Source organism: Gopherus evgoodei, chromosome 4 (assembly GCF_007399415.2).
Source record: "Gopherus evgoodei ecotype Sinaloan lineage chromosome 4, rGopEvg1_v1.p, whole genome shotgun sequence".
NCBI classification, from domain to species: domain Eukaryota; kingdom Metazoa; phylum Chordata; order Testudines; family Testudinidae; genus Gopherus; species Gopherus evgoodei.
The window spans coordinates 35,655,680-35,681,357 of NC_044325.1; the positions used below are offsets into that span (position 1 = coordinate 35,655,680).

General features: G+C 46.3%; 1 protein-coding gene across 4 annotated transcripts in view; it reads left to right on the top strand.

Moving 5' to 3' along the window:
- EML5 (EMAP like 5) overlaps positions 1-25,678 on the top strand; it is a 303,194-nt gene that overhangs the window by 211,995 nt on the left and 65,521 nt on the right. For all 4 annotated transcript variants that reach the window (XM_030558959.1, XM_030558960.1, XM_030558962.1 and 1 more), the window contains exons 26-28: positions 3,509-3,710; positions 7,227-7,353; positions 13,596-13,610. In XM_030558959.1, the coding sequence (XP_030414819.1) occupies positions 3,509-3,710; positions 7,227-7,353; positions 13,596-13,610 (344 nt within the window). The remainder of the gene's footprint in view (positions 1-3,508; positions 3,711-7,226; positions 7,354-13,595; positions 13,611-25,678) is intronic.

Consider the following 25,678-nt stretch of genomic DNA (forward strand, 5'->3'; position numbering starts at 1 on the left):
AGGATTCTTATTTTCATATTGCAGTCTTTCAGGGACACAGACCATTCCTCAGATTAATCATGTGCACTACCAGTTTGCAGTGTTCCCATTTGGCCTGTCAGTAGTCCTTTAGGTGTTCACGGAGTTCATGGCAGTCATCGTGGCCTTCCTGGGGAAACAAGGGGTTCAGGTCTACCCTTAACTCGACGACTGACTGATCAAAGGTTGGACTGAGGCCCAGGTGGAGACAAATGTAAATTAATACGGTCAACTTTCCAGGACTTGGGCCTGTTAATAAATACCCGGAAGTCTACCCTTTCCCTGGTTTAAAGGATAGAATTTATTGGTGCAATCCTCTACTTGGTCCACGTCAGAGCCTTCTCCCCAGAAGCCCAGTTCCAAGAGTTAGGGGCACTCATGGAAAGTCATCACCAGGACAAAGTACCTAAAGCTCCTGGGCCACATGGTATCATGCACCTATGTGTTGCAGCAAGTGAAACTACAGCTCAGACCTCTTCAGACTTGGTTGACATTGGTACATGCACCGGGCCAACACCACTTGGACACTGTAGTCACACGTCCCCCATCAGTGATTGCTGCCTTTCTTCACTGGCTGGACCCGCTGCCAGTGTATGCTGGAGTCCCATTCTTGAGACCCTATCTGTCAGTGTCTCTCATCACAGACACTTTGACAATGGGCTGGGGAGCTCACCCCTCAGAACTCAGGTCTTCTGGTCTCCAGAGGAGTTTGTATTACACATCAATGTCAGGGAGCACAGTGCAGTTTGCCTAGCCTGCCAGGCATTCCAAAACCACTTGGAGGGCAAGTGCATGTTGATCCTCACAGACAACATGACAGCAATGTTTTATATAAACAGGCGGGGGAGGGGGTTGCTCCTCTCACTTGTGCTCACTTGTGGGAATTCTGCATAGCCCACTTGATCCACCTCGAGGCCTCTTATCTGCTGGGGTCACAGAATGAGCAACAGATCATCTCAGTCCTTCTGCAGTCACCACAAGTAGTCCTTCCATACAGAGATTGTGAAACACATCTTCCAGAAGTGGGGGACTCCCCATATCAGCTGTTCATGATGATGCACAACAGGAAGTGTCTTCAATGCTGCTCCTTCCTCAGCCACAGCCCAGGGTCACTTGCAGACTTTTCTCCTCCTTTGGAGGGACTATCTCTTCTATGCATTTCCTCTCATCCCTCTCATACACAAGGTCTTGCTATAGATCAGAAGGGACAGGACGTGCGTTATCCTGATAACATGAGCACTGGTTCACCACCCTCCTGGACTTGTCAGTGGAAGCACCATTCCATCTGCCTTTATTTCCAGACCTGATCTCCCAGAGCCATGGCTATCTATCTCATCCAAACCTCAAATCTCTTCATCTCATAGCCTGGAAGCTCCAAGGCTGAACCCCACAGAGCTAGCGTGCTCAGGACAGTTCATGAGGTTTTTTAGGGAGCAGAAAGCCCTCCTTTAGAGCCACTTATCTGGCAAAGTGGAAAAGATTCTTAATTTGGTCTGTACTGAAGGGTATTTCTCCTACGCAGTCAACACTGTCTTTTATTTTGGATTGCTTGCTCTACTTGAAACAACAAGGCCTATCTGTGTCATCTATCAGGGTCCAACTAGTGGCAATCTTGGCTTTTCACCCGTGGGTGAATGGGTGTTCTGTTTTCTTGAACTTCATCTGTGATTGTTTCCTCAAAAGTCTGGAGAGATTATACCCTCTGGTACAATAGCTTCTCCCCTAGGACCTCAACCTGGTGTTGGCACAGCTGACAGGACTCCCATTTGAACCGCTGGCAACGTGCTTTCTGCTCTGCCTATCCTGGAAGGTAGCCTTCTTGGTGGCCATTACTAGAGCCCTGTGTGGATACAAAAAATGTTCTGGCAGTGGTGCTTGGGGCAAGCACACATGTACACTGGAATAGACATGAGCAACATATCTCAAAGAACAACGGTTACGGAAGGTTAGTAACCAGGTTTTTTATATTTAATTCCAACATTTGGTTTTTTTCTTACCTTACTAAAATCAATATTTGGTGGAAGATTCTTGAACACTAATGCAATAAATCAGTGTTTCCCAAACTTGGGACACTGCTTGTGTAGGGAAAGCCCCTGGCAGACCAGGCTGGTTTATTTATCTGCCCCATCCACGAGTCCGGCCAATTGTGGCTCCCACTGGCCACGGTTTGCTGCTCCAGGCCAATGGCAGCTGCTGGAAGCGGAGCGGGCTGAGGGATATTCTGGCTGCCACTTCCAGCAGCCCCTATTGGTCTGGAGCAGCGAACTGCAGCCAATGGGAGCAGCGATCGGCTGAACCTATGGACGGGGCAGGTAAACAAACCGGCCAGACCCGCCAGGGGATTTCCCTACATAAGCGATGCCCCAAGTTTGGGAAACACTGCAATAAATTTTTGAAAAAGATATATTAGAATTGGAAAAGGTACAGAGAAGGGCAACAAAAATGATTAGGCATATGGAACAACTTCCGTATGAGAGATTTTAAGAAGACTCAGAGTGGTTGCTGTGTTAGTCTGGATCTGTAAAAGCAGCAAAGAGTCCTGTGGAACCTTATAGACTAGCAGACGTATTGGAGCATGAGCTTTTGTGGGTGAATACCCACTTCGTCATGCATCCGATGAAGTGGCTATTCACCCACAAAAGCTCATGCTCCAATACGTCTGTTAGTCTATAAGGTGCCACAGGACTCTTTGCTGCTTTTAAGAAGACTGGGACTGTTCAACTTAGAAAAGATATGACTAAAGGGAGATATGATAGAGGTGTATAAAATCATGAATAGTGTGGAGAAAGTGAATAGGAAAGTGTTATTTTCTTCTTCACATAACACAAGAACCACAGCTCACCCAATGAAATTAATAAGCAGCAGGTTTAAAACAAACGTAAGGAAGTACTTCTTCACACAATGCACAGTCAACCTGTGGACCTCGTTTGCTAGGGGATATTGTGAAGGCCAAAAGTGTAACGGGGTTCAAGAAAGAATTAGATAAGTTCCTGGAGAATGGGTCCATCAACAGCAGTTAGCCAAGATGGTCAGGTACTCAACCTCATGCTCCAGATATCCCTATACTGCTGGCTGCCCAAAGCTGGCACTGAACAGCAAAGAATGGATCATTTGATAATTGCCTTATTCTGTTTCATTCCATCTGAAGCATCTAGCACTGGCCACTGTCAGAAGACAGGATACTGGGTTAGGTGGACCATTGTGCTGAGTCAATATTGTCATTCCTATGTTCTTATTGTAAATTGCAGTGATTTTGCTCCTCATTTTCTTAACCAGCTGAATGCAGATCTGGTTTATATTTCACCAAGTTGCTGGATGATTAAGGAATTCATCAAATTATATAATACAGAATAAATGCAAAACTATTTTAAAGCATATGCTTTTGAAAGGTTAAGGTTATAGTAGTGGACAAATATGCCTTTTATTAGCAGCTCATTTTAATTTTATTTAGAAGAGTGGATTAAACTTTTGTCTCTTTTTTCATATTTAGGGAAAGTTTGGAAAATTTAAGAGGTATGTGGCCCATAGTACGCATGTAACAAATGTTCGTTGGACTCATGAGGACAGTTTGTTGGTCACTGTCGGTGGGGCAGACACCTCTCTAATGCTGTGGACCTATGAAATGGAGGGACATCGAGAGAGCAGGCAATGTGATAGTGAAGAATCTGATCTAGATTCTGAGGAAGATGGAGGTCAGTAATATTCTTAAGAAATACTAGTGTAAGGCCTGGTCTACACTGCAGGGTGGGGATCGATCTAAGTTACGCAACTTCAGCTACGTGAATAACGTAGCTGAAGTCGATGTACTTATATCAACTTACCGTGGTGTCTTCACCGTGGTGAGTCGACTGCTGCTGCTCCCCCATCGACTCTGCCTGCACCTCTCGCTGGGCTGGAGTACAGGAGTCAATGTACTCTGGGATCGATTTATCATGTCTAGACTAGACATGATAAATCAATCCCTGCTGGATTGATTGCTGCCTGCCGAGCCAGCTGGTAGTGAAGACATACCCTTAAGAGAGCAATTCTTGTTTCTTTTAGAAAAACTGCCAATTTAGAAATAAAAATATTCATATAGCTATTTTTATCCAAATATTACAAACTACTTTAGAGACATTAATTAAACCTTATAGCATCCTGTGTGATATATAAATAAATATAATCATGGGGAAACTGATAGATTAAGTGATTCACCCAAGACCACAAAACTTTTCAGTGTCTGAGTCTGTGGAACAGAACCCAAGAACTTGCGCTAGCCACAACACAGCACTAGAAATTATATGGATAGATTTGGTGTACCAGCAGAATCTAACTGCCAGAAAGCTATATAAATGTTAAAAATCAATAATAATTATATTAAAGAAGTCAGCAAAATAAAGTTAATGTTTAAATACTATTTATTTTTAAAATGATGATGAAAAGGATGTGTATGTCTGTTGAAATCTACGTCATGAATTAATCTGGTTGTCCTGAGGTTTTCTAAAAAGCCTTTGTCTGTTGTATCTGTGTAGTAGTCTGAAATATGCTCATGTTAGTATCATGGGCCACCTTATCATAAAATTCTAAAATGAACAGGAGTAACAACATTTAATCACGTTGCATAGAACTAAATATCAGTTCTTCCTGCAATACTGAATGTGTGGGTTATAAAGGGTTCCTATTCAAATCACAGCTCAGGAGTTCGTTCTCAGGCAGGGGTGTTCAAGATTTTTCCAAGATTGTCGGTACCTCCTCTGTGCTCCCAAGTGAGTTTTGCTTGCCTCTGTTACATTCAAGAGAATGAATCACAATCTTCAGATACTTCTAAACTATCTCTGCCAGATTTGGCTTTTTTATCCCTAAATATTAGATTTTTCTGAAAGCAATTTAACTTTGTTGGCATTGGAATATATCAGATCACACCAAATAGGCATTTAAAAACATTAATTGAGGAGGATTCTCCTGGACTCCTCCCCTGCTTCTTAAACAGCTCTTACTTTCTGTGTTGCAAATCTGTCACCATCTTGTAGGCTGCTCAGAAGACTTTGCCTATTTTGAAGCTGTCTAGATAAATACAGAGAAAAAACACAGCCAGAGCCTAAGCATTTGGATCAGACTCAGCAAGTTCAGAGGTGACAGAGACACTATTTTGGTTGCAGTTAAAATGTGTTTGATAAGCAGCTGGAATTTTCAAATCAGATCGTAAGGAACCCCAGCCTCAAGAATTTGGAGAACAGTTTGTATAGCAAACTATTATGTTTGCTCCAGTCCAAAAAAGTAATGTATCTTGGCATCACAATTTTATTTTTAAAGCTGATCATAGAGGCTCTAGGTGCTGAACTAACAGTTAAAATACATGCATAAAACAGCAAAAAACCTAAACAATATAATATTGAAATATCAAAAAGGTGTAATTTTAAACATAAATTTTGCCAATGTGACACATATATCAACAACTAAACTACTCTTTTGTGAGACCTGTGACTTTTTAAATGTTTGACAAGTCTTGATCTGATAGTACGAAAGGATTCTGCGGGAGGTGTGCGGGGGGGTATGTAAAATGAGACTTGGTAACATATCTGGGTCCAGTTCACTTAAATTGACATTTCACTTCAGTAAGTTTTACAGGCACTAGCCCACTACTTTTTATTTTTCTGTTATTTTCTGTTGAGACAGGTATCTAAACTAACCATACTACAGTGGTCCCCAAACTTTTTACCTCTCGTCCCCACTTACTCCTAGCCACATCCCTCTTCCCTCCCCTCCCCTGGAGCCAGGGCTGGGCGCAGGGCCATGGTTCCGGAAGGTGGGGACGCAGACAGAAGTAAGGGGGCCGGAAGGGGCCGGGGCCAGAAGCAGAGCTCAGTGGTGCTCCCTCTCCATGCCCTGTGGGAGATGGCCCCAATCACACTCTCCAAACTCCACATCCCCCCACAGGGATGCACCCAGCAGTTTGGGGACCTCTGCTGTTCTACCATCTTGGAAATGCTTGAGACTACAATTACAAAGAAACTACAACAAAGAGCAATCATTCACAGACTGTAAAAGCAGCAAGGAGTCCTGTGGCACCTTATAGACTAACAGACGTTTTGGAGCATGAGCTTTCGTGGGTGAATACCCACTTCGTCAGATGCATGATGCATTCACAGACTATAAGTACAAGAGAAAAATTCAGACATTCCCAATATCTCTCTGCCAGCCTAAGAAATCATGACGTTACAAGAACTTCCTCTATAGCAGTTCGTACAGCTGCTAACCAAGCCATAGGGATAATATTCCCAGTCACACTTCTCCCATGACATGCCCTTTATTTGAACTTGATATCAAGTCGATCATAACGTTTACAAGTTTAAGGGAATAGCTGTGCAAAAACATTAAAACAGGCAGCATAGAAATAACTATACATAATCTAAGTAATTAGTTTTACATCTTTATTTGCTACTTAATTAGCAGACAATTGCAGGTTTGGCATGGAAGACCCTGTGGCAGTGGTGGGCAGCCTGCAGACCGCATGCGGCCCATCAGGGTAATCTGATTGTGGTCTGCGAGACATTTTGCTGATGTTGACTGTCCTCAGGCACGGCCCCCTGCAGCTCCCAGTGGCTGCAGAACAGGGAATTGTGGCCACTGGGAGCTGTGGGTAACCGTACCTGTGGACAGTCGACATCAACAAAATGTCTCACAGCCCACAATCAGATTACCCTGCTGGGCTGCATGTGGCCCGCAGGCTGCCGGTTGCCCACCGCTGCCCTTTGGTGGTTGAAATTACTGCTGTTTGAAATTCTTCTATGTTGTCTTTCCACATTTTAAAGAATGGATTGCATTTTTTCCTACTGATATTTTTAAATGACTGTTGTTGACCCTCTCTTTATCTTTTAATCACTTCTTTTTCTAAAGTGGACTCCCTAATTTATTTTTGAGTTTGTATTTTTAAAAGGTGGTATGCAGTGGTGTTGTAGCCATGTTGATCCCAGGATATTAGAGAGACAAGAAGAGCTCTGTGTAAGCTTAAAATCTCTCTCACCAACAGAAGTTGGTCCAATAAATGATATTACCTTAATCACCTTGTCTGTCTAAGAAGGTGATATTTAATTATGTGTATATTGTATTACTTTTTTATTTGATTGCCTAGTGCTCTGGCAGAAGGGATGCTACAGAAATAAAATAATTATTTATTATTTTTCAGTTCCTATTTCTCTTAGTCCTTTTTACTATATTGATTTTATTAGGTTATGACAGTGATGTGACACGAGAGAATGAAATTAATTACACCATCAAAGCCTTATCAACAAACATTAGACCAATGTTTGGAATTAAGCCTCATCTTCAACAAAAGGAGCCATCACTAGATGAAAGGTAATTTCTAAATTGGAGTTATATGTAACTAACAAAAGTAGTAGATATATTTTATAATAAAACATAATTACGTTGATGCATTGAATGCATAAAGAGAGCTAACACATTTTAAATCAGTGCCACTTTTGAAACGTCTTTGATTATCAGATAATTATTTACATCTAGATCATGCCTCCATTTTTATAAATGGAGGGAATTTTTAAAAAATGCATAAATGGCCTGTGTAAATGATAACATTTGAGGAATCTCTTGGATAATATGGTCATTTGTCTCTGTTCTTCTTCGAGTGATTGCTCATGTGTAGTCCACAATAGGTGTGTGTGCTCGCCACATGCACTGGTGCCAGAAGTTTTTCCCCTAGCAGTACCTGTAGGCCCCTGCAGTGGTGCCTGCCTGGCGCGATATAAGGGGAGCCGCACGCTTCCTGCACCCTCAGTTCCTTCTTGCCACCAGTGGAGGTGCATCGGAACTGCTTGGCTCCAGCTTTGCTGTAGCTCGTTCCCAGAACTGTTCGTTTTTTTAGAGTTAGTACTTGTAGTTAGTTAGCTGTTTAGTTAGTTTAGTTAGTCAGTGAACCTGGGCCGGGGCATGTCCCGCACCCCGGGGTTTAAGTCGTGTGGCTCTTGTAGATGTTCTGTGCCAAGAAGTGACCCTCAGGCAGCTGTTTGCACTGCTTGGGAGAAACCCATATCAGCAAAAGGTGCAAGATTTGCAAGTCGTTTAAGCCTCAGACCAAAAGAGAAAGAGACATTAGGCTCCGGGCCATCCTGACGGAGTCGGTGCTGACTCCAAACTGGCACTGCAGCATTGGTACGCAGCAACCTTCCAGTGCTATCGACCAGTTGGCACCGCTCCCCATCACAGAGAACACCAAGAGAGTCAGGAAGACTCCCTGTTCACAGCAGCACCACCGAGGGAAGTCTAGGACAGAGGTTAGGCCCATGTCGGGCAGTCTTCAATCCCCACCGGGCCCCAGGCCTCCATCTCAAGTTGAGCAGAGTAGCCCAGCCCCTTTGGGACAGGCCTCTCCAGATGTCCAGATGCCATCCACACCTGAAGCCCTCCAGGTGGCCTGGGACGTCATGTCCATGCCAGTGCCCAGAGCACCGCCAACGTCAGCCCCATGCTCCAGAGGCAAGCTGCTGCTGGGATCTCCACAGTTGCCTCTGGCCTGGTACGGGTCTCGGTTGAGGGAATGTTCCCGACACCAATCACCGCCCAGTGACCACTTGGGGCAGAGTCCAAGTGGATCATCCTCAACGCCGACCAGACTGGCTGGCTGGGTCCCATCTCGCTGGGACTTACGGCACCGCTCATCCTCAGGGAGCGAATATAGACAGGAATATTGCCATTGGTCCTCGTCTTGGAGAGGATACTGCAGTTGGTCATGGCATGGTCGTCGATGCCATTCCTGCTTGGACTTCCACTCCAAGTCTCCACCAAGACATGGCAGCCCTGGGCGTTGATCGCCAGTATCTCGCCATCACGGGTCCACCCATCGCGGCCATTCACTGAGTAGCTATTACTGTTGGTACCGGTCCTTCAGGTTGAGACTGCACTCTCGCGGCGGTCATAGATCTTGGCACCGCCACTCCTCCCGGTCCAGAGACAGCAGCAAATCTTACGCCAGCCTGGTCTCCATTCGTAGCAGTCCTTCTATGGGCCAGGCCACCCAACACCCTCCTCCCTCCCCCACCCAGTGCCAAAGCAGGTGCAGTGGCACTGAGCGTCATGGCCAGCCCAATGGTACCACTGGGTACCATGGCCTCCGACGCAGCCCCCGGTGGGAGCTCACTTGGTGGCCGGAGCTTCAGAAGCACCGTCAACCTCCCTCTCCAGACCCTCAAGAAAGGAGTCAATGGGATGTACATCCTCGGCACCATGCCCAGAATCCAACCAGGTGGTGGACCCTCCAGTGCCAGCCGACACTGCACCAGCCTCTTCGTCCCGCCCGGAGAAGACAATTGCAGCCCTGCCCCCTTCCATCCTGCAGGAGGACTTCAGGGCCCACCAAGTACTCTTAAAGAAGGTGACAGCAAGCCTATACCTTCAGGCAGAGGAGATGGAGGAGCCCTCGGACTCCTTGTTTAACGTATTGTCCCCATCAACACAAGATAGGGTGGCCTTGCCTCTCCATGAAGGGGTGGCTAAGATTTCAAATGCCCCGTGGCAAACACCAGCCTCGGTCCCCATCTTTAAAAAGACAGAACACAAGTACTTTGTACCCACTAAGGGGCATATGAGTACTTGTATACCCACCCGGCGCCCAACTCCCTGGTGGTCAAGTCAGTCAACCACAGGGAATGATCAGTCAGCCCTGACCCCAAAGAACAAAGATTCTTGGAGACTGGACTCTTTCAGAGGGAAAATATATTCATCTTTGAGCTTCCAGTTACGAGTGGCGAACCATCAGGCTCTCCTGGGCCAGTACAAATTCAATCTGTGGGGCTCCCTGCCTAAGTCTGAGGACTCCCTCCAGGAGCACGATAGGAAGGAGCTAGTGGAGGAAGGGGCAGTGGCCACTAGAGTATCCCTTCAGGCAGCCTCTGATGCTGCAGACACAACAGAACGATCAATGGCCTTCACGGTGTCCGTGAGACAGGCGTCATGGCTCCTGCGCTCTGGGCTGTCCAGTGAGGCACAGTCTTCGTTAGACGGGAAAGCTCTGTGTGCGGAGGAAATAGATACAAGGCTACATGGCATGAAGGACTCCTGCACGACCCTCCAGACTGGGCCTCGATGTCCCGGCTCTGGCAAAACCTACGTTCAAGCCAGGACACACTACGGCCCAGGCCACCCTCCCGAAGTAGGAGGCTGCCCATAAGAAGCAGTGGGACTATAAGAAACACCCTCAGAGGCAGTCTCGGCCTGCCCCCTAGCCGGGGTCCTCCAAGTGCAAGCAGGCAGGGAAAAGGGGTTTTTGACAGGATGCTCAGGGGCACCCCGCCAGTCCTCATTGAGCAGGAGGTGGGGCGGCTCCTAGGACTAGAAGTGATAGAGGCAGTGCCTGTGGAGTTCATGGGCAAGGGGTATTACTCCCGTTATTTCCATACCCCGAGGGCCAAAGGGGGGCTCAGGCCCATCCTGGACCTCTGAGGTCTGAACCAGTACATGGTGAAGCTCAAGTTCCGCATGGTCTCGCTGACCTCCATCATCCCCTCCCTGGATCCAGGGGACTGGTACACATACTTCCACATCCACATATTCGAGGGGCACAGGCGCTTCCTCTATTTTGTGGTGGAACAGAATCATTGCCAATTCACAGTCCTCCCGTTTGGTCTGTCCCTGCCCTCAGGGTGTTTACAAAATGCATGTCGGTGGTAGCGGCCTACCTCAGACTGCGAGGTGTCCAGCTATTTCCCCGTCTGGACGATTGGCTTGTCAAGGGCACCTCCTGGTCGCAGGTGAGGGATCACGTGGCGCTCCTCCTGTCCACATGCAATGTTTTGGGCCTGTTGGTAAACAACACCAAGTCCACGTTAGTCCTGGTCCAATGCATAGAGTTTATCAGGCCACTCCTGGACGCAGTGCCGGCCAGGGCCTCTCTCCCACCAGACAGATTCTAGACCCTGAAAGGTCTCATCGACTTGTCACAAGGTTCCCAGTGCCAACTGCCAGGCTTTGCCTGCAACTCTTGGGTCACATGTCAGCATGCACCTACATGGTCCATCATGCTAGACTCAGGATGAGGCCCCTCCAGCTCTGGTTGGCCTCAAAGTTCTCCCAGACCCTGAACAGTATGGACAAGGTCCTCACCATGCCAGACTCTGATCACCTCCCTATGGTGGTGGTTCACCCCAAACAATATGCTCGAAAGGATCCCATTCAGGGGCAGGGCCCCATCGTTGGAGCTGGTGTCCAATGCGTCAGACCTGGGTTGAGGGGTCCATGTGGGGAACTTTCAGACCAAGGCCTGTGCTCGGCTCAAGACCTGGCCCAACATATAAACGTCTAGGAGCTCAGGGCAGTGCGACTGGCGTGTATGGCCTTCTGCTCGCACCTGGAGGGCAAGGTAGTCAGGGTCCTCACAGACAACACGGCCTCGATGTTCTGTATCAACTGGCAAGGTGGGGCCCTATCCTCTGCCCTCTGCCGCAAAGCCCTCAGGCTGTGGGACTTTTGTATAGCCCACGATATCCACCTGAAGGCCTTCCACCTACTGAGATGAAAGGGCAGATTGCTTCAACAAGGACTTTTCCTCGCAGAGCCACTGGCTCTTCTGAAGGTGGGGAACTCCCCAGGTGGACTTATTCGTGACTCGACAGAACCAGCAATGCCCCTGGTTCTGCTCTGGGGGTGTTGGAGAGGGGTGCTATCTCCGATGCCTTTCTTTTGTCCTGGTCAGGCCAGCTTCTCTACGCCTTTCCCCCATTCTCTCTAATCAGCAAAATCCTGGAGAAGATAAAGTCAGACAAGGCCTGGGTCCTCCTGTTTGCCCCAGCATGGCCCAGGCAGCATTGGTACAGGACCCTCACGGGCCTGGCAGTAGCTCAGCCATGACCGTTGCCACTCTGCCCGGACCTGCTCTCTCAGGACCAGGGCTGCCGCCTCCATCCCGATCTAGCAACTCTTCAACTCACGGCGTGGCTGCACAGTGATTAGGTGGAGAGTAAAGTACGTGCTCAGAGCAGGTTTAGTGCGTCCTCCTCAAAAGTAGATGGCCTTCCACTCGCCGCACTTATTTGGCGAAGTGGCCCCTGTTTTCTAGGTGGGCGGGATCAGGGTGTCTCCCTGGTGACCGCGCCGATTCAGCTTATCCTTGATTATCTCCGCTACCTGAGGGCCCAAGGCCTGGCGCCCTTATCAGCCAAGGTGCACCTGCCAGCCATATCGGCCTTCCATTTGCCAGTGGAAGAGCACACAGTATTTTCCCATGCTATGACTGGCTGGTTCCTTAAGGGTTTGGACCAATCTTTTTCTGTATTTTAGATCCCTGGTCCCACAATGGGACCTAAATCTGGTGTTGGCTCGTCTCACGAGGCCCCCATTTGAACCACTGGCCACGAGCTCCTGGTCTCTTCTCTCATGGAAGGTGGCCTTCCTGGTTGCAATCACGTCGACCAGGTGAGTCTTGGAGCTCAGGGCCCTGACCTCCATGCCACCATGTACAGCCTTTCATAAGGACAAGGTCCAGCTCCACCCACACTTCGCTTTCCTCCTGAAAGTGGTCTCTGCCTACCATATAGGTCGGGACATTTTTGTACCACTGCTCTGCTCCAAGCCTCACGCGTCCAGTGAGGAGCACTGTCTCCACAAGCTCCATGTGCGGCGGGCTGTAGCTTTCTACCTCGAGCAGACTAAGCCGTTCAGAAAGTCCTCGCAACTGTTCGTCGCCTCTGCTGAGCCAATTTCCACTCAGCAGCTTTCCAGTTGGATCACTTCATGCATCTCTTTCTGTTATGAGCTGGCAGGTGTCCCCCCCCACCCATTGTGAGGGCACACTGGACTCGGGCACAGGCCTCGTCAGCTGCCTTCGTCGCCCATGTCCCCATCCAAGACATTTGTAGGACAGCCATGTCGTCTTTGGTTCACACGTTCACCTCGCACTATGTGATCGTCCCCCAGGCCAGGGATGATGCCGGGTTTGGCAGGGCTGTACGTCCTGGGAACTTGTGAACTCCTACCCACCTTCAACAGCTATAGTTTGGAATCACCTGTTGTGGAATACACATGAACAATCACTCGAAGAAGAACAGACAGTTATCTTTTCTGTAACTGGTGTTCTTCGAGATGTGTTGCTCATGTCTATTCCACATCCCATCCTCCTTCCTCTCTGTCAGAATTATCTGGCAAGAAGGACTGAGGGTCGGGGGAGCACACAGCTCCCCTTATACCGTGCCAGGCAGGCGCCACTCCAAAAATAAGGATATATCATAATTAACATTATCCATGCAAACTTAATTTGGACCCCTTGTCAAAAGTACAAATGCAACAAGTTCTACAGAATTGTAAACAAAGTGCTGATTCAGCCCCCAGTGAAGTCAGTGTGAAGATTCTCGTGACTTCAGCAGACATTGGATCAAGGCCTAAAAGGTTAGGACCAAAACCTTCTCATTAGGGAGGCTGGAGGAGTAATGGAGACAGAATTTGATCCACTGCATTCATTTTCATTTTTTAACCCAGATTTCTGCTAAAATATTACTGCAATTCTGCTCTGTTCAAAATTTTTAAAAAATCTGCTTAAATATATACTCATTTTTGTTTTCTCTTTCTTCATTTTTCCCTTTTTGCTTCCTGTGTAGGCACGGGGTAGTAAGGTAAGTTTCTTCTCTTTATAATAATCCAAGATAAAGTGTTTTTATTACAAAGCTTTGAAAGTAGAGTTGTACATTGACACAGCAATTAATGTTTAAAATAAGGTGCATTATGGAACATACTGTTTGTTAAATTGGCAGATTGTTACTGGGCAGTGAAGGAATTAGGGGACAAATAAAGAGCTAAGTACACAGTGTGAGTAGCTGGGCTGGACATAAGGTAGAAAAGCATGGAGTCAGGAAGACAAGTCTTCCCTCTTCCTCCTGATTGAAGAACAGCTCTTCTGAGGTTACTTCAGTCCAATGGCTGAAGTAACCTCCGTGGACCTTTCATGCAAACCCCTGTGAGCGAGAGAGATGTAGAATCCATGCTGTGTTATGTACCCTGCCCAAATACAACCCATGTCTGCCCACTCCCACCCTTTGAGTGAAACTGATATCCACGTTGCACATGAGGAGGTTGAACCCCTTGCATGCTTGCCTGGCCCCCACTTGCACAGTGGAAGCATAGCGCTTCTATTGCTAAGGGCTCCTCTGCCGTGTTGAAGGAGAGAGCTGCATTGTCTCTTAGTACACTATTCCCATTAACACTACTTTGTTCTTGTTGCTGCTGAGTATTCTTATGAAGGGAAAGCCAGTATTTCTCACTGAACTCCAGAACATATCAGAAAGAAAGCAGACTATACCTGCTCATTACTGTGATAGTGCTCAAAAAATATATAGTATACATCCCGATGCAGGGGTTTACAGTGCAGTCTTTTTGCATAAGGAGTTAATGAAGATCATTCCTTTGATATTTTCCATTTGTTCACTTACATTTCAGTTGAGTATACAATATACATCAAACAGGGAGTCTCTGATAGTCTGAGGTATGAGTAAACTTGATACATCTGCCTAAGTATTACAAACAAGTTTAAAATATCACCTGTAAAAATATTTATTGTTTTTACATCAGTTTTGACTAAATATGCTCATAGGACCACAGAGATGTACGGAAGTAAAGTTGTGCTTCTGAGGGGCGGATGTCCCCCATTTAATATATATATTTTAAAACTTGTGTGTAAACAAGACATTATATCTTAGAAGTTATCTTAACCTTTTTAATACATAGTGCAGCAAGATTAAGTTTTTATATAGGGTAGAGAAAAATGAATATTACCAAGTAATGGAGGTATAAGACTATGTACATTTGTGATATAGGTATTATGACACTAAGTGCAATACTCAAGATGTTTGTGATGGTAACTATGCCTGAGTTTTCTTTGTGGTCTTATGCATCATTTTTCCTATGTTGTGCTCTTTATATTTAGTAGATAAAAGTAATATAATTTTGTTTTACCTGCATAATTAATAGTGTTTTGGCTTAACTGTTTTATTTCACCTTTGGGGAACAGTTTCTCTACTTTCCTCTACCAAGTAAACATGATTTTTGCAACTTTGTGGTGACTTTGTCACCACAAGCAGCAGAAATCTTGTATAGACACTTAATATTAAAAGGAAGATGATTCTACAGATGTTTTTGAAGCTTTAAATATTTGGGACTATTTGTTCCCCTACAGTGCAAGGGAGCAAAAGGACAAAAACTAGAAAGAAAAGGGGTTTAAAGGAGTATGGAAGGGGTGGCTGGCCACATGAGGTGTTCCTTCCTCATGGCATAATTGCCTGCCTTCCTGCTGTATAATTCGCACTGCAGAAGAGCAGGACAGGGAAAAAATGGAATGATCTGGTGGAACAGCTGCTTTGTATGGCTTGTCTCTCAATGGAAATGGGTCCAGAAACGTTGGAAGGTGCAGGTGCTCTGAGCAGCATTAACTCATGCTATCAATTATATGACCCCAAGAAGAGATGTTCCTGGCCACTAATGCCAATATATCAGGCAGGAGAGACAATGGCAACACAACAACTGTACCATCTATTCTTTTGTTCTGGGGATGGCAAGGAAAAGTGTGGCGCCAAGAGCCACAACTGCATATGGCTTGAAATCTTTGGGGTCTTTGCTATTAATTCCTGTGTGTCTTTGGCTGATGCAAGTAACGTTGGGTACCACCCTTTACCTCCTCCACCATGTTACTTACGCAACAGTGTGACAAAGAAATGTGATAGTATTTTGATTTTCCAAGAGCTGATAAAATTATAAGGTAAGTATTCTCTTACTATGCAGTTTTATGTAAGGAAAGCATGTGACTCTTCATTTTCACTGGAAACTCTTTATTTGGATATAGTAGGTGCCCTAGTAGGCATTTCCAATGAAAATGCAGTTTTGAAATATTCAAAAATGGAAGTGGAGAATTTTTTCTTTCTTAGTCCTGAATTCAAAGTAACAAACTCCCTATTACTTGAATAGTGATATGAGATAAAAATTAGCATACAGTTGAGTAAAGTTAATTTACGTAAATTGCTTCAGACAAGTGGGTATTCACCCATAAAAGCTTATGCTCCAATACATCTGTTAGTCTATAAGGTGCCACCGGACTCTTTGTTGCTTTTTAATTTACACAGTATCCTATAAAGTCTGAGAGCTTAAGGGAGTTAGATTCCCAGGTCCTATTGAAAGTTGGTGGAAATTGTGTGATTAACTCCTTTTGATCTCTTTGACTGTGTCAGCCTAAAGTGCTCTGAAGGTTGATATTAAAAGTAGAAATGGACCAAAACTTTACATTTCTGACCTGATGATTTTTTACAGAATATGTGGGTGTTAGAACTCAGGGGTTTGGTTCAACCTATACAGAGTTAGAGGTCAGTTGCAAAGTGTGAATACAGATCTGAATTTCCAGAAAATTTAGGGAGAAATTGGATGCAGAGTTTTGTTTTGGACCCATTTCTAATCAAGTCATGTTATTCTCTTGAGAAACAAAGTGTTTTCACATAGCTGTGACTTATCATTTGTATTGCTATGTTTACTGATCCATTATTTAGAATGATAAAATGCTATGGACTGTAAGGTAACACTCACATGTGACATTTGAATGATTTATGTCTTCTAAGGTGTGTGCATCATTTATCTATTTTTTCTGTGTGTCACTTTTATATATTTGATGGGTCTCAAAAAACTGGGAAACCATTTTTAATGATGAACCTTTTCTAAATGTTTCTCTCTTTTCATCTGTATTGTTGGGTTGTTTTGTGATATTTGACTGGACATGTTTTCATAAGAGAGAAAGTTTGGGGTTTTAGGAAGGTTATAGAATGGCTCATCATAAGAATGGGAGTGTGAAATCAAGGGAGTATTGCCCAGTTTGTATAATGCAATGAGTAGTATGCACAAATGAGACTGGTTAAAGTGCTATAAAAAAGCAGTGTTATTTTCTTGAAACTTAAGGCCAAGAATTTCAAAAGTGATTAGTGATTTTGGGTGCCTCCATTTTTGGATGCCCAAACTGAGATCCCTTTAAGGGGCCTGATTTTCAGAAAGTATTGATCATTGTATCCACTCGAAAATGCGATCCTTCTAAGGTATCTCAAATTAAGCATCCAAAATAATTAGCCACTTTTGAAAATTGTCGCCAATGTGTATTTCTCTGAAGTGACTCTTAAAGAATGGCTTCCTTAGGTTCCGTGATTGTCTCTCAGTTTACAAGTAAAAAAGTACCAGACAATCCTGAAGATTCAACATGAAATATGTAAGTCAAGTAGGATTTTTTTTCCTGAGTCATGTGTCATCCCCAGTAATAAATATTTTTCTACAAGGTGGCCTATTGTTGAAGGTATTATCCGACCCCATTAAGAACTGTGAACCTTCCAGAAAAGTAGTGTTTGTTAGGACTATATGAGCACTCCCACTTAGCTCAGAATGTTAGGAGCTGAAGTTGTAAGAGAAGTGTGGTCCTCAGTAGCTTCAGTTCCTTCCTTTCCAACTATTGGCTCTGAGACCAGCCATTATTATCAAGCTTCAGGCTGGCAAAAACTGTTCTGAGGTTGATCAGATGATGAGGTCAGCACCATTGTCTGTGTCTGATGGCGGGGTATCCTTAGTGCCAGGGATTTAGGTGATCTCTCCTCTCAGCCGTAAACTGCGTACTGCTATTTGCGTGAGTTCCTCACTGTCAGAGTGTCTAAGCACTGGGAGAGTCTCCAGCTAAGCCATCTCCTGTCAGTGCTGAATTTTCCTCCCAGTGCTATGCCCCATGTTTAGTGAAGTCTGTTTACTCGTCCCCTGCTGTCAAGCAAAAGGGCAGACAGGAGCTGATCCCAGATGGGATCTACACTAGGGAACTTATTTCCACTGTGGAGAAAAAAGAAACGTTGCTATGGATATAGAGGATACATCAATCGTTGAAGGTCTGGGTTCTGAAGATACTTCTGATCTTTCATGGACGGCAATTCCCAGGGTTCTGTCTGGTTGTCCCTACTTTGGAAACAGTGTAGTCTCCCAGTGATGATGCCCCTTTTGTTGTCTTTAATTAGATATTTATGCTATAAGGGTGCAGGGCATATTTGAGCACCTCATGAACATTAATTCCTCTTCAACTGCTTGCTCATCTTGATTCCTTTGTAGGTGTGCACGTGCCCACATGCGCGGTCTTCAGAGATTTTTGCCTTAGCGGTATCCATGAGACTGGCCGTGGCGCCCCTTTGAGTGCCACATCGTGCACTTGGATATCAGGCACCACCGTTCCTACTTCCTTTCAGTTCCTTCTTACCACCCGAGGTGGTCAGTCAGAGCACCTTTCCTTGCTTGGCAAGGGCTAGCAGTTTTGTCATCTTGGACTTGTTTCTTAAAGTCTTGTATATAGTTATTCTTAATAGTTAGTGTTAAGTACCTGTTAATAGTTTAGTTGTTAGTAGTAAAGGTCCCAGCAGGCACTTTGCCTCAAGAAGGACATGGTCTGATCTCTGGGTTTTAAGCCCTGCACAGAGTGTAACAGGCCTATGCCTGTCAGTGACCCTCACAACAGTTGCCTCAAGTGCTTGTGGGAGGCACACATCAAAGACAAGTGCTGTATCTGTAAAAACTTTCGGCCTGGCATGCAAAAAGAGTGGGATATTCAACTCCGGGGTCTCCTTGCAGAGTCTGTCCTCCATTTAGTGTTCAAGCCATCTCGGCACGACTCGCTGAGCACCTTGGCATTGGTGAAGAGTGCACCCCAGCACCGGGCTCCACCTGGCACCACTGCCTGTCGCTGGTACCAAAAAAGAAGGCACAAAAACATGGCTCCCCAGTGCTGGCAAGAAAAAGGAACTGCCTTGGGTCGTCCGCTTATTCGGAGCCCCACAGTCGGCCTTCACCGGTGCATGACGGGGTCCTCAAAATTGCCAAGGCCATCTGGCAAACATCCTCCTCCATATTTCTCACCTCAGAACAGGACAAAAAGAAATACTTTATCCCAGCCAAAAGTTTTGAATATCTGTACCCACCCTCCCCCTGGCTTCCTGGTGGTCTCGGCGGCCAATGAAAAACAGAAGCAGGGGCACTGCAGTCAACCCCGAAAAACAGAGGCCAAACAGCTGGACTTATTTGGAAGAAAAATTTATTCCACCACCAGTCTACAGTTTTGGGTGGCAAACCATCAGGCTCTCTTGGGCCATTATTCCTTTAACTTACGGGACCCCTCCGTAAGTTCAAGGAGTCCCTTCCTTGGCCAGTGGCTCAAGAGTTTGACACTCTGGTACAGGAAAGTACCACAACGGCCTGGTGCGCACTGCAAATGGCCTGGGATGCAGTGGACTCGACAGCCAGGGTGGTAGCGTCCATGGTGGTGGTGAGGCGCAGCTCCTGGCTTCAAATAGCTGAACTTTCACAAGAGATGCAGGCCTCCACATCAATGTGAGGGAGCTCAGGGCAGTCCGCCTGGCCTGCCAAGTGTTCTTGCCACATGTCAGAGGCAAGGTGCTGCAGGTCCTGATGGACAATACAGCCGTGATGTATTACATCAACATGCAGGGAGGTGTCAAATCTTCGACCCTTTGTCAGGAGGCGCTCAGCCTTTGGGACTTTTGTGTGCGGCATGCCATTCATCTGGTTGCAGCCCACCTACCGGGCTCCAGGAAATTCTGGCAGATTGCCTCAGCAGGACTTTCTCATCTCGCCATGGATGGTTTCTCCATCTGGAGGTGGTTGACATAATCTCCCAATGGTGGGGAACTCCCCAGGTGGATCTGTTTGTGTTCAGACAGAACAGGAAGTGCCACAAGTTCTGTTCCATCCAGGGTCTGGACAGAGGTTTTCTTTCAGACACTTTCATCATCCCTTGGTTGGGGGCACTCATGTATGCCTTTCCACCGGTGCCGTTAATCCACAGGGTCCTGGTGAAAGTCAAGCAGGACAGAGCAAGAGTTATCCTCATGGCCCCCGCATGGCCCTGTTAGCACTGGTTCGGCATGCTATTGGACCTTTTGGCAGCTGCCCCTTTTCCCCTGCCTCTTCAGCTGGATCTGCTGTCGCAGAATCATGGCAACCTGCTGCATCTGACGGCTTGGCCCCTGCATGGCTGACCACAGAAGAACAGGCATGCTTGGCCTGTGTTCAGTAGGTTTTGCTGGGCAGCAGAAAACCCTCAACCAGGGCGGCCTACTTAGCAAAGTGAAAACAGTTCTCATGCTGGACTTCGGAGAGGCACCTTCAGGTCAAGCAGGCCTCACTGAGGAATCTTGGACTACTTGCTGCATCTCAAGCTTCAAGAGTTGTCCCTCTCGCCCATCAAGGTCCACCTGGCAGCCATCTTGGTGTTGTATTCCGTGCTCCAGGGCAAGTCTCTCTTTGCCCATCCTATGATAGTGAGGTTTTTAAAGGGTCTGGAGTGCCTCTATCCGCACATTCAGAATCCTGTCTCTTCCTGGGACTTGAACTTCCTGCTCTCCAGGCTCATGGGATCCCCTTTGAGCCTTTGACTATCTGCTCCCTCCTGCTGCTCTCCTGGAAGGTTTCCTTCCTGGTCACTATAACTTTGACCCGCAGGATGTCTGAGATCAGGGCACTCACCTCAGATCTGCCCTATACAGTTTTCTTCAAGGACAAGGTCCAGCTGTGCCTGCACCCAGCGTTTCTTCCCAAAGTCGTCTCCCAGTTTCATACTGGCCAGGATATATACTTCTCAGTCTGAAGCCTCATGCATCGGACGAGGAGTGCAGACTTCACACCTTGGACATCAGGAGAGCACTGGCATTCTACATAGATAGAACCAAGCCATTCTGCAAATCGATGCAGTTGTTTGTGGCAGTGGCAGACAGGATGAAAGGTTGCTCAGCGAGTCTCATCTTGGATCACGGTCTGCATTCACTGTTATGAGCTGATGGAAGTGCCCCCACTGGCGATTGTGACAGCTCATTCAGTGAGGGCACAGGCATCATCTACCTCTGAGCTCGTTTTCCCTGCCAGCTTGGGACTCCAGAATCTGATCTTGTTGAGCCAGACATACTATTCCACTGCAACACGGACCCAGGTCTGGTGCTCGCCCCCAAAGCTGTAGACTTTAACCAGAAACTGCTCAGCAAGTCATCTATCTCCAGCACCCAGATACCCAGCTCCCAATGGGATCCAAACCCCAAATAAATCCGTTTTACTCTGTATAAAGCTTATACAGAGTAAACTCATAAATTGTCTGCCCTCTATAACACTGATAGAGACATATGCACAGCTATTTGCTCCCCTGGGTATTAATCACTTATTCTGGGGTAATTAAGAAACAAAAGTGATTTTATTAAGTATAAAAAGTAGGATTTAAGTGGTATCGAGAAATAACAGACAGAACAATGTAAGTTACCAAGCAAAATAAAACAAAACACGCAAGTCTAAGCCTGATACATTAAGAAACTGAATACAGGTAAATCTTACCATCAGAGATGTTCCAATAAGCTTCCTCCACAGACTAGACTCCTTTCTAGTCTGGGCCCAATCCTTTCCCCTAGTACAGTTCTTGTTTATTCCAGCTCAGGTGGTAACTAGGGGATTTCTTATGACTGGCAGCCACTTTGTTCTGTTCCACCCCCTTTTATATCTTTGGCATAAGGCAGGAATCTTTTGTCTCTCTGGACCTCTCCTCCTTCTAAATGGAAAAGCACCTGGTTTAAGATGGATTCCAGTACCAGGTGACATGGTCACATGTCCTGTGAGACCCCAAGCTTCCATTCTTTCCATCCTGACTCACATGAACACAGGAAGGCTTACAAGTAAAGAAAGCCATTTACAGCCAATTGTCATGGTTATTGGGAGCCATCAAGATTCTAAACTACTATTAATGGCCCACACTTTGCATAATTACAATAGAACTTCAGAGTAATACTTCATATTTCTAGCTTCAGATACAAGAATGATACATTAATACAAATAGGATGAACATACTCAGTAGATTATAAGCTTTGTAATACCTTACAAGAGACCTTTTGCATGAAGCATATTCCAGTTACATTATATTCACATTGCAAGCATATTTTCATAAAGCATATGGAGTGCAATGTCACAGTGCTGATCTAGGAAATCTGTCAGTTGGTGACCTGGTTGTCCATCCACACGTTCACATTGCATTATGCGCTGATACAGCAAGTTTGAGACGATGTTGGCTTTGGTGGAGCAGTAGTTCAGACTGCAAGACAGTAAACTCTGAGCCCCCTCCGAGGATTCTGCTTGTGAGTCATCTACAATGGAATCTACATGAGCAGGCATTCAAAGAAGAAAAAACAGTTACCCATCTTTTCATAACTGTTGTTCTTGGAGATATGTTGCTCATGTCCGTTCCATTACCTGCCCCTCTGTCAGAGTTGTTGCAAAACGAAACCAAGAAGGCATAGGGCTGGCGGCGCCTGATATACTGGCACATGAGTGTGGCACTCAAGGGGGCACCACAATCGGCCCAACGGATACCGCTAAGGCAAAAATTTCCGATGAGCACACGTGGGCGTGCACATGCCTACAATGGAATGGACATGAGCAACACATCTCGAAGAACAACAGTTATGAAAAGATGGGTAACTGATTTTTTTGTTCTCAGAACTCCTGTGTGTGAAGTATATCCATTTTACAGTTGGGGAAACTGAGCCACAGTAATATTAAGCAACTTGTCCAAGGTCACACAGGAAATTTGTGGCAGTGCAAGGAACTGAACTTAGATTTCCTGAATCCCAGTTCACTATCTTAACCACAAGAACTTCCTTCCTCACCTTGGGGTAGTTATATGCAGATACCCTTTTATTCTTGCCCGTTTAATCTGTAGAGGAGGTAATCATATTAGCAAAGACTACCCTCAACTTCATGGTGGTTAGACAATGAGAAGGAACCAACTGAAAAGTCTCCTCCTTTAACTCACTTTTCTGCCTCCCCCAGGAGGGCTAATGTGTGATCTCCTTCTTTGCCACATCTATTTGTGGATACTGTCTTTTCTTCACCTTTGTGTATATCCATAACTTGCTGGAATCAGATGAGGAAGACAGGAGGTAACATCAAAAAGTCTTTAACTATTATATACCTATCTCATAGAGCTGTAAGGGACCTTGAAAGATCATTGAGTCCAGCCCCTTGCTGTCACTAACAGGACCAAGTATTGATTTTGCCCCAGGTCACTAAGTGGCCCCCGTAAGGATTGAACTCACAGCCCTGGGTTTAGCAAGCTAATGCTCAAACCATTGAGCGATCCCTCACCCCAAGCTTACAAGAAAGCTGGCAGGGGTTATGCTTCTATTGATGATGCCATCATGTCCACATCTGTTACCTCAATGGCTTTCAGCAATCTATACCAATTACTGGTATAGATGTTTGAGGGCTGAATCTGGAGGTTGCAACAGTCCAATGAAAGACATTTCCTTTCTGATATACAGCATTTGAAGGAGAAATGAAGACTTGAGGGGGAAGGATAGCTCAGTGGTTTGCACATTGGCTTGCTAAACCCAGGGTTGTGAGTTCAATCCTTGAGGGGCTACTTAGGGATCTGGGGCAAAATCAGTACTTGGTCTGGCTAGTGAAGGTAGGGAGCTGGACTTAATGACCTTTCAAGGTCCCTTCCAGCTCTATGAGATAGGTATATCTCAAATTATATATTATATGTAATAGTTAAAGACAGTTTGATGAATAGAGTTTATTCAGGACAAGTCAGAGCATTATTGCCAGAATCTTGATTTCAGACAATTTACAACATTATTGAGGTCTTCAGCCAGTACCCCACCACCACAGCACAGAATTGCTTGAAGCTCCTTGGACACATGGCTGCCTGTGCATATGTAGTACAGCACGTGAGACTGAGGCTCAGGCCTTGCTGGCATCAACATATTGACCAGAATGAGACACGCTGGACAAGGTAGTTATGCTTCCATCACAGGTTCTTGAGTCTCTCCAGTGGTAGTCCACAAGCAGTGTGCATGGGGGTCCCCTTCTCCAAACCACATTCCTCACTGTCTCTGGTCACTGCTGTATCAGCAATGGAGTGGGGAGCACATCTGGGAGAGCTCAGGACTCAGGGTCCCTGGTCCCAAACAGGGTCTTGCTTCACATCAACTTGAAGGAGCTGAGGGCAGTTCATCTGGCATGCCAGAGCTTCCAAGCTCACTTGGAAGGGAGATGTATGTCAGTCATGACAGATAATACAACAGTGATGTTTTATATAAACAGAAAGGGTGGAGCAGGCTCTTCTCTCCTCTGTCAGGAAGCCCAAAAGCTCTGGGACTGCTGCATACCTACTCAATACATCTGGAGGCATCCTACCTCCCCAGATCACAAAACAAGCTGGCGGACCATTTCAGCAGATCTTTCCACAATCACAAGTGGTCCATTCGCCTAGACGTGGTGAACAAGATTTTCCAATGGTGTGGAGTTCCCCAGGTCGACTTGTTCACCACGAAACACAATAGGAAGTACCTGCAGTTCTGCTTCTTCCTGAATCACAGTCTGGGCTTGCTTGCAAACGCATTCCTCCTTCCCTGAAAGGACCAGCTGTTCTACATGTTCCCACCTATTCTGCTATTCCACAAGGTTCTCCTCAAAGTCAGGAGGGAAGGAGCTTCAGTGATATTGATAGTGCCAGCCTGGCCCCACCAGCACTGGAACACCACGCTTCTGGAGCTGTCAGTGGACACCCCAATCATCCTGCCCTTAGTTCTGGACCTGATCACCCAGGACCATGGCAGGCTCCAGCATCCCAGTCTAGAATCTCTTCACCTCACAGCTTGGAAGCTTCATGGTTGAACCTGTTAGAGCTAACATGCTCGGGACCCATTAGGGAGGTCCTCCTTGGCAGAAGGGCATAGGTGCCAGCTTCCTCTGGGCCCAGGGGGTGCTCAATCCCCCACTCCATTTCAGGCCCCACCTCATCCCACCTCTTCTCCCAAGTCCCATCCTTTTCCCACCCAGTTCTGCCCCCTCCCCTGAGTGTGCCCGGTCCCCACTCCTCCCCCTTCCTCCCAGAGCCTACTGCATGCCGTGAAACAGCTGATTGAAGTGGGCAGGAGGGGCTGGGAGGGAGGGGGAGGAGTTGATCAGCAGGGCTGCCAGTGGGCAGGGACGGAAGGTAAACTGGCTGCCAGTGGGTGCTAAGCACCTGCTAATTTTTTTCCATGAGTGCTCCAACCCTGGAGCACCAACAGAGTCAGTGCTTATGCACCAGGGCCACCTACATGGCCAAATGGAAGAGATTCGCAACATCAGGGAAGTCTTCACGGAGTAGTACCTCCCTGATGCAGTCATCAATACCCTTCATCTTTGACTATCTCTTACACTTAAAGCAGCAGGACCTGGCTGTCATTTTGGCTTTCCACCCAGGAGTGGCAGGCCAATCAGTCTTCACTAACCCAATGGTTGGGGGTTTTCTTAAAGGACTTGACAGGTTATACCCTCAAATTCAGCGACTGTTCCCTGCTTGGGACCTTAATCTGGTTCTTTCAAGGCTAGTGGCGGTCCCCTTTGAGCCCCTAGCAACATGCTTATTACTCTGTCATGGAAAATGGCATTTCTGGTGGCGATAATCTCAGCTAGAAGGTGTCTGAGCTCAAGGCCCTAACATACGAACCCCCATATACCATCTTTTATAAGGATAAGGTGCAGCTTCAGCCTCACCCAGCCTTTCTTCCAAAGGTCTTCTCTCAGTTTCATGCCAATCAAGACATTTTTCTGCCAGTCTTCTACCCTACGCCACATGCTTACAGTTGGAAGC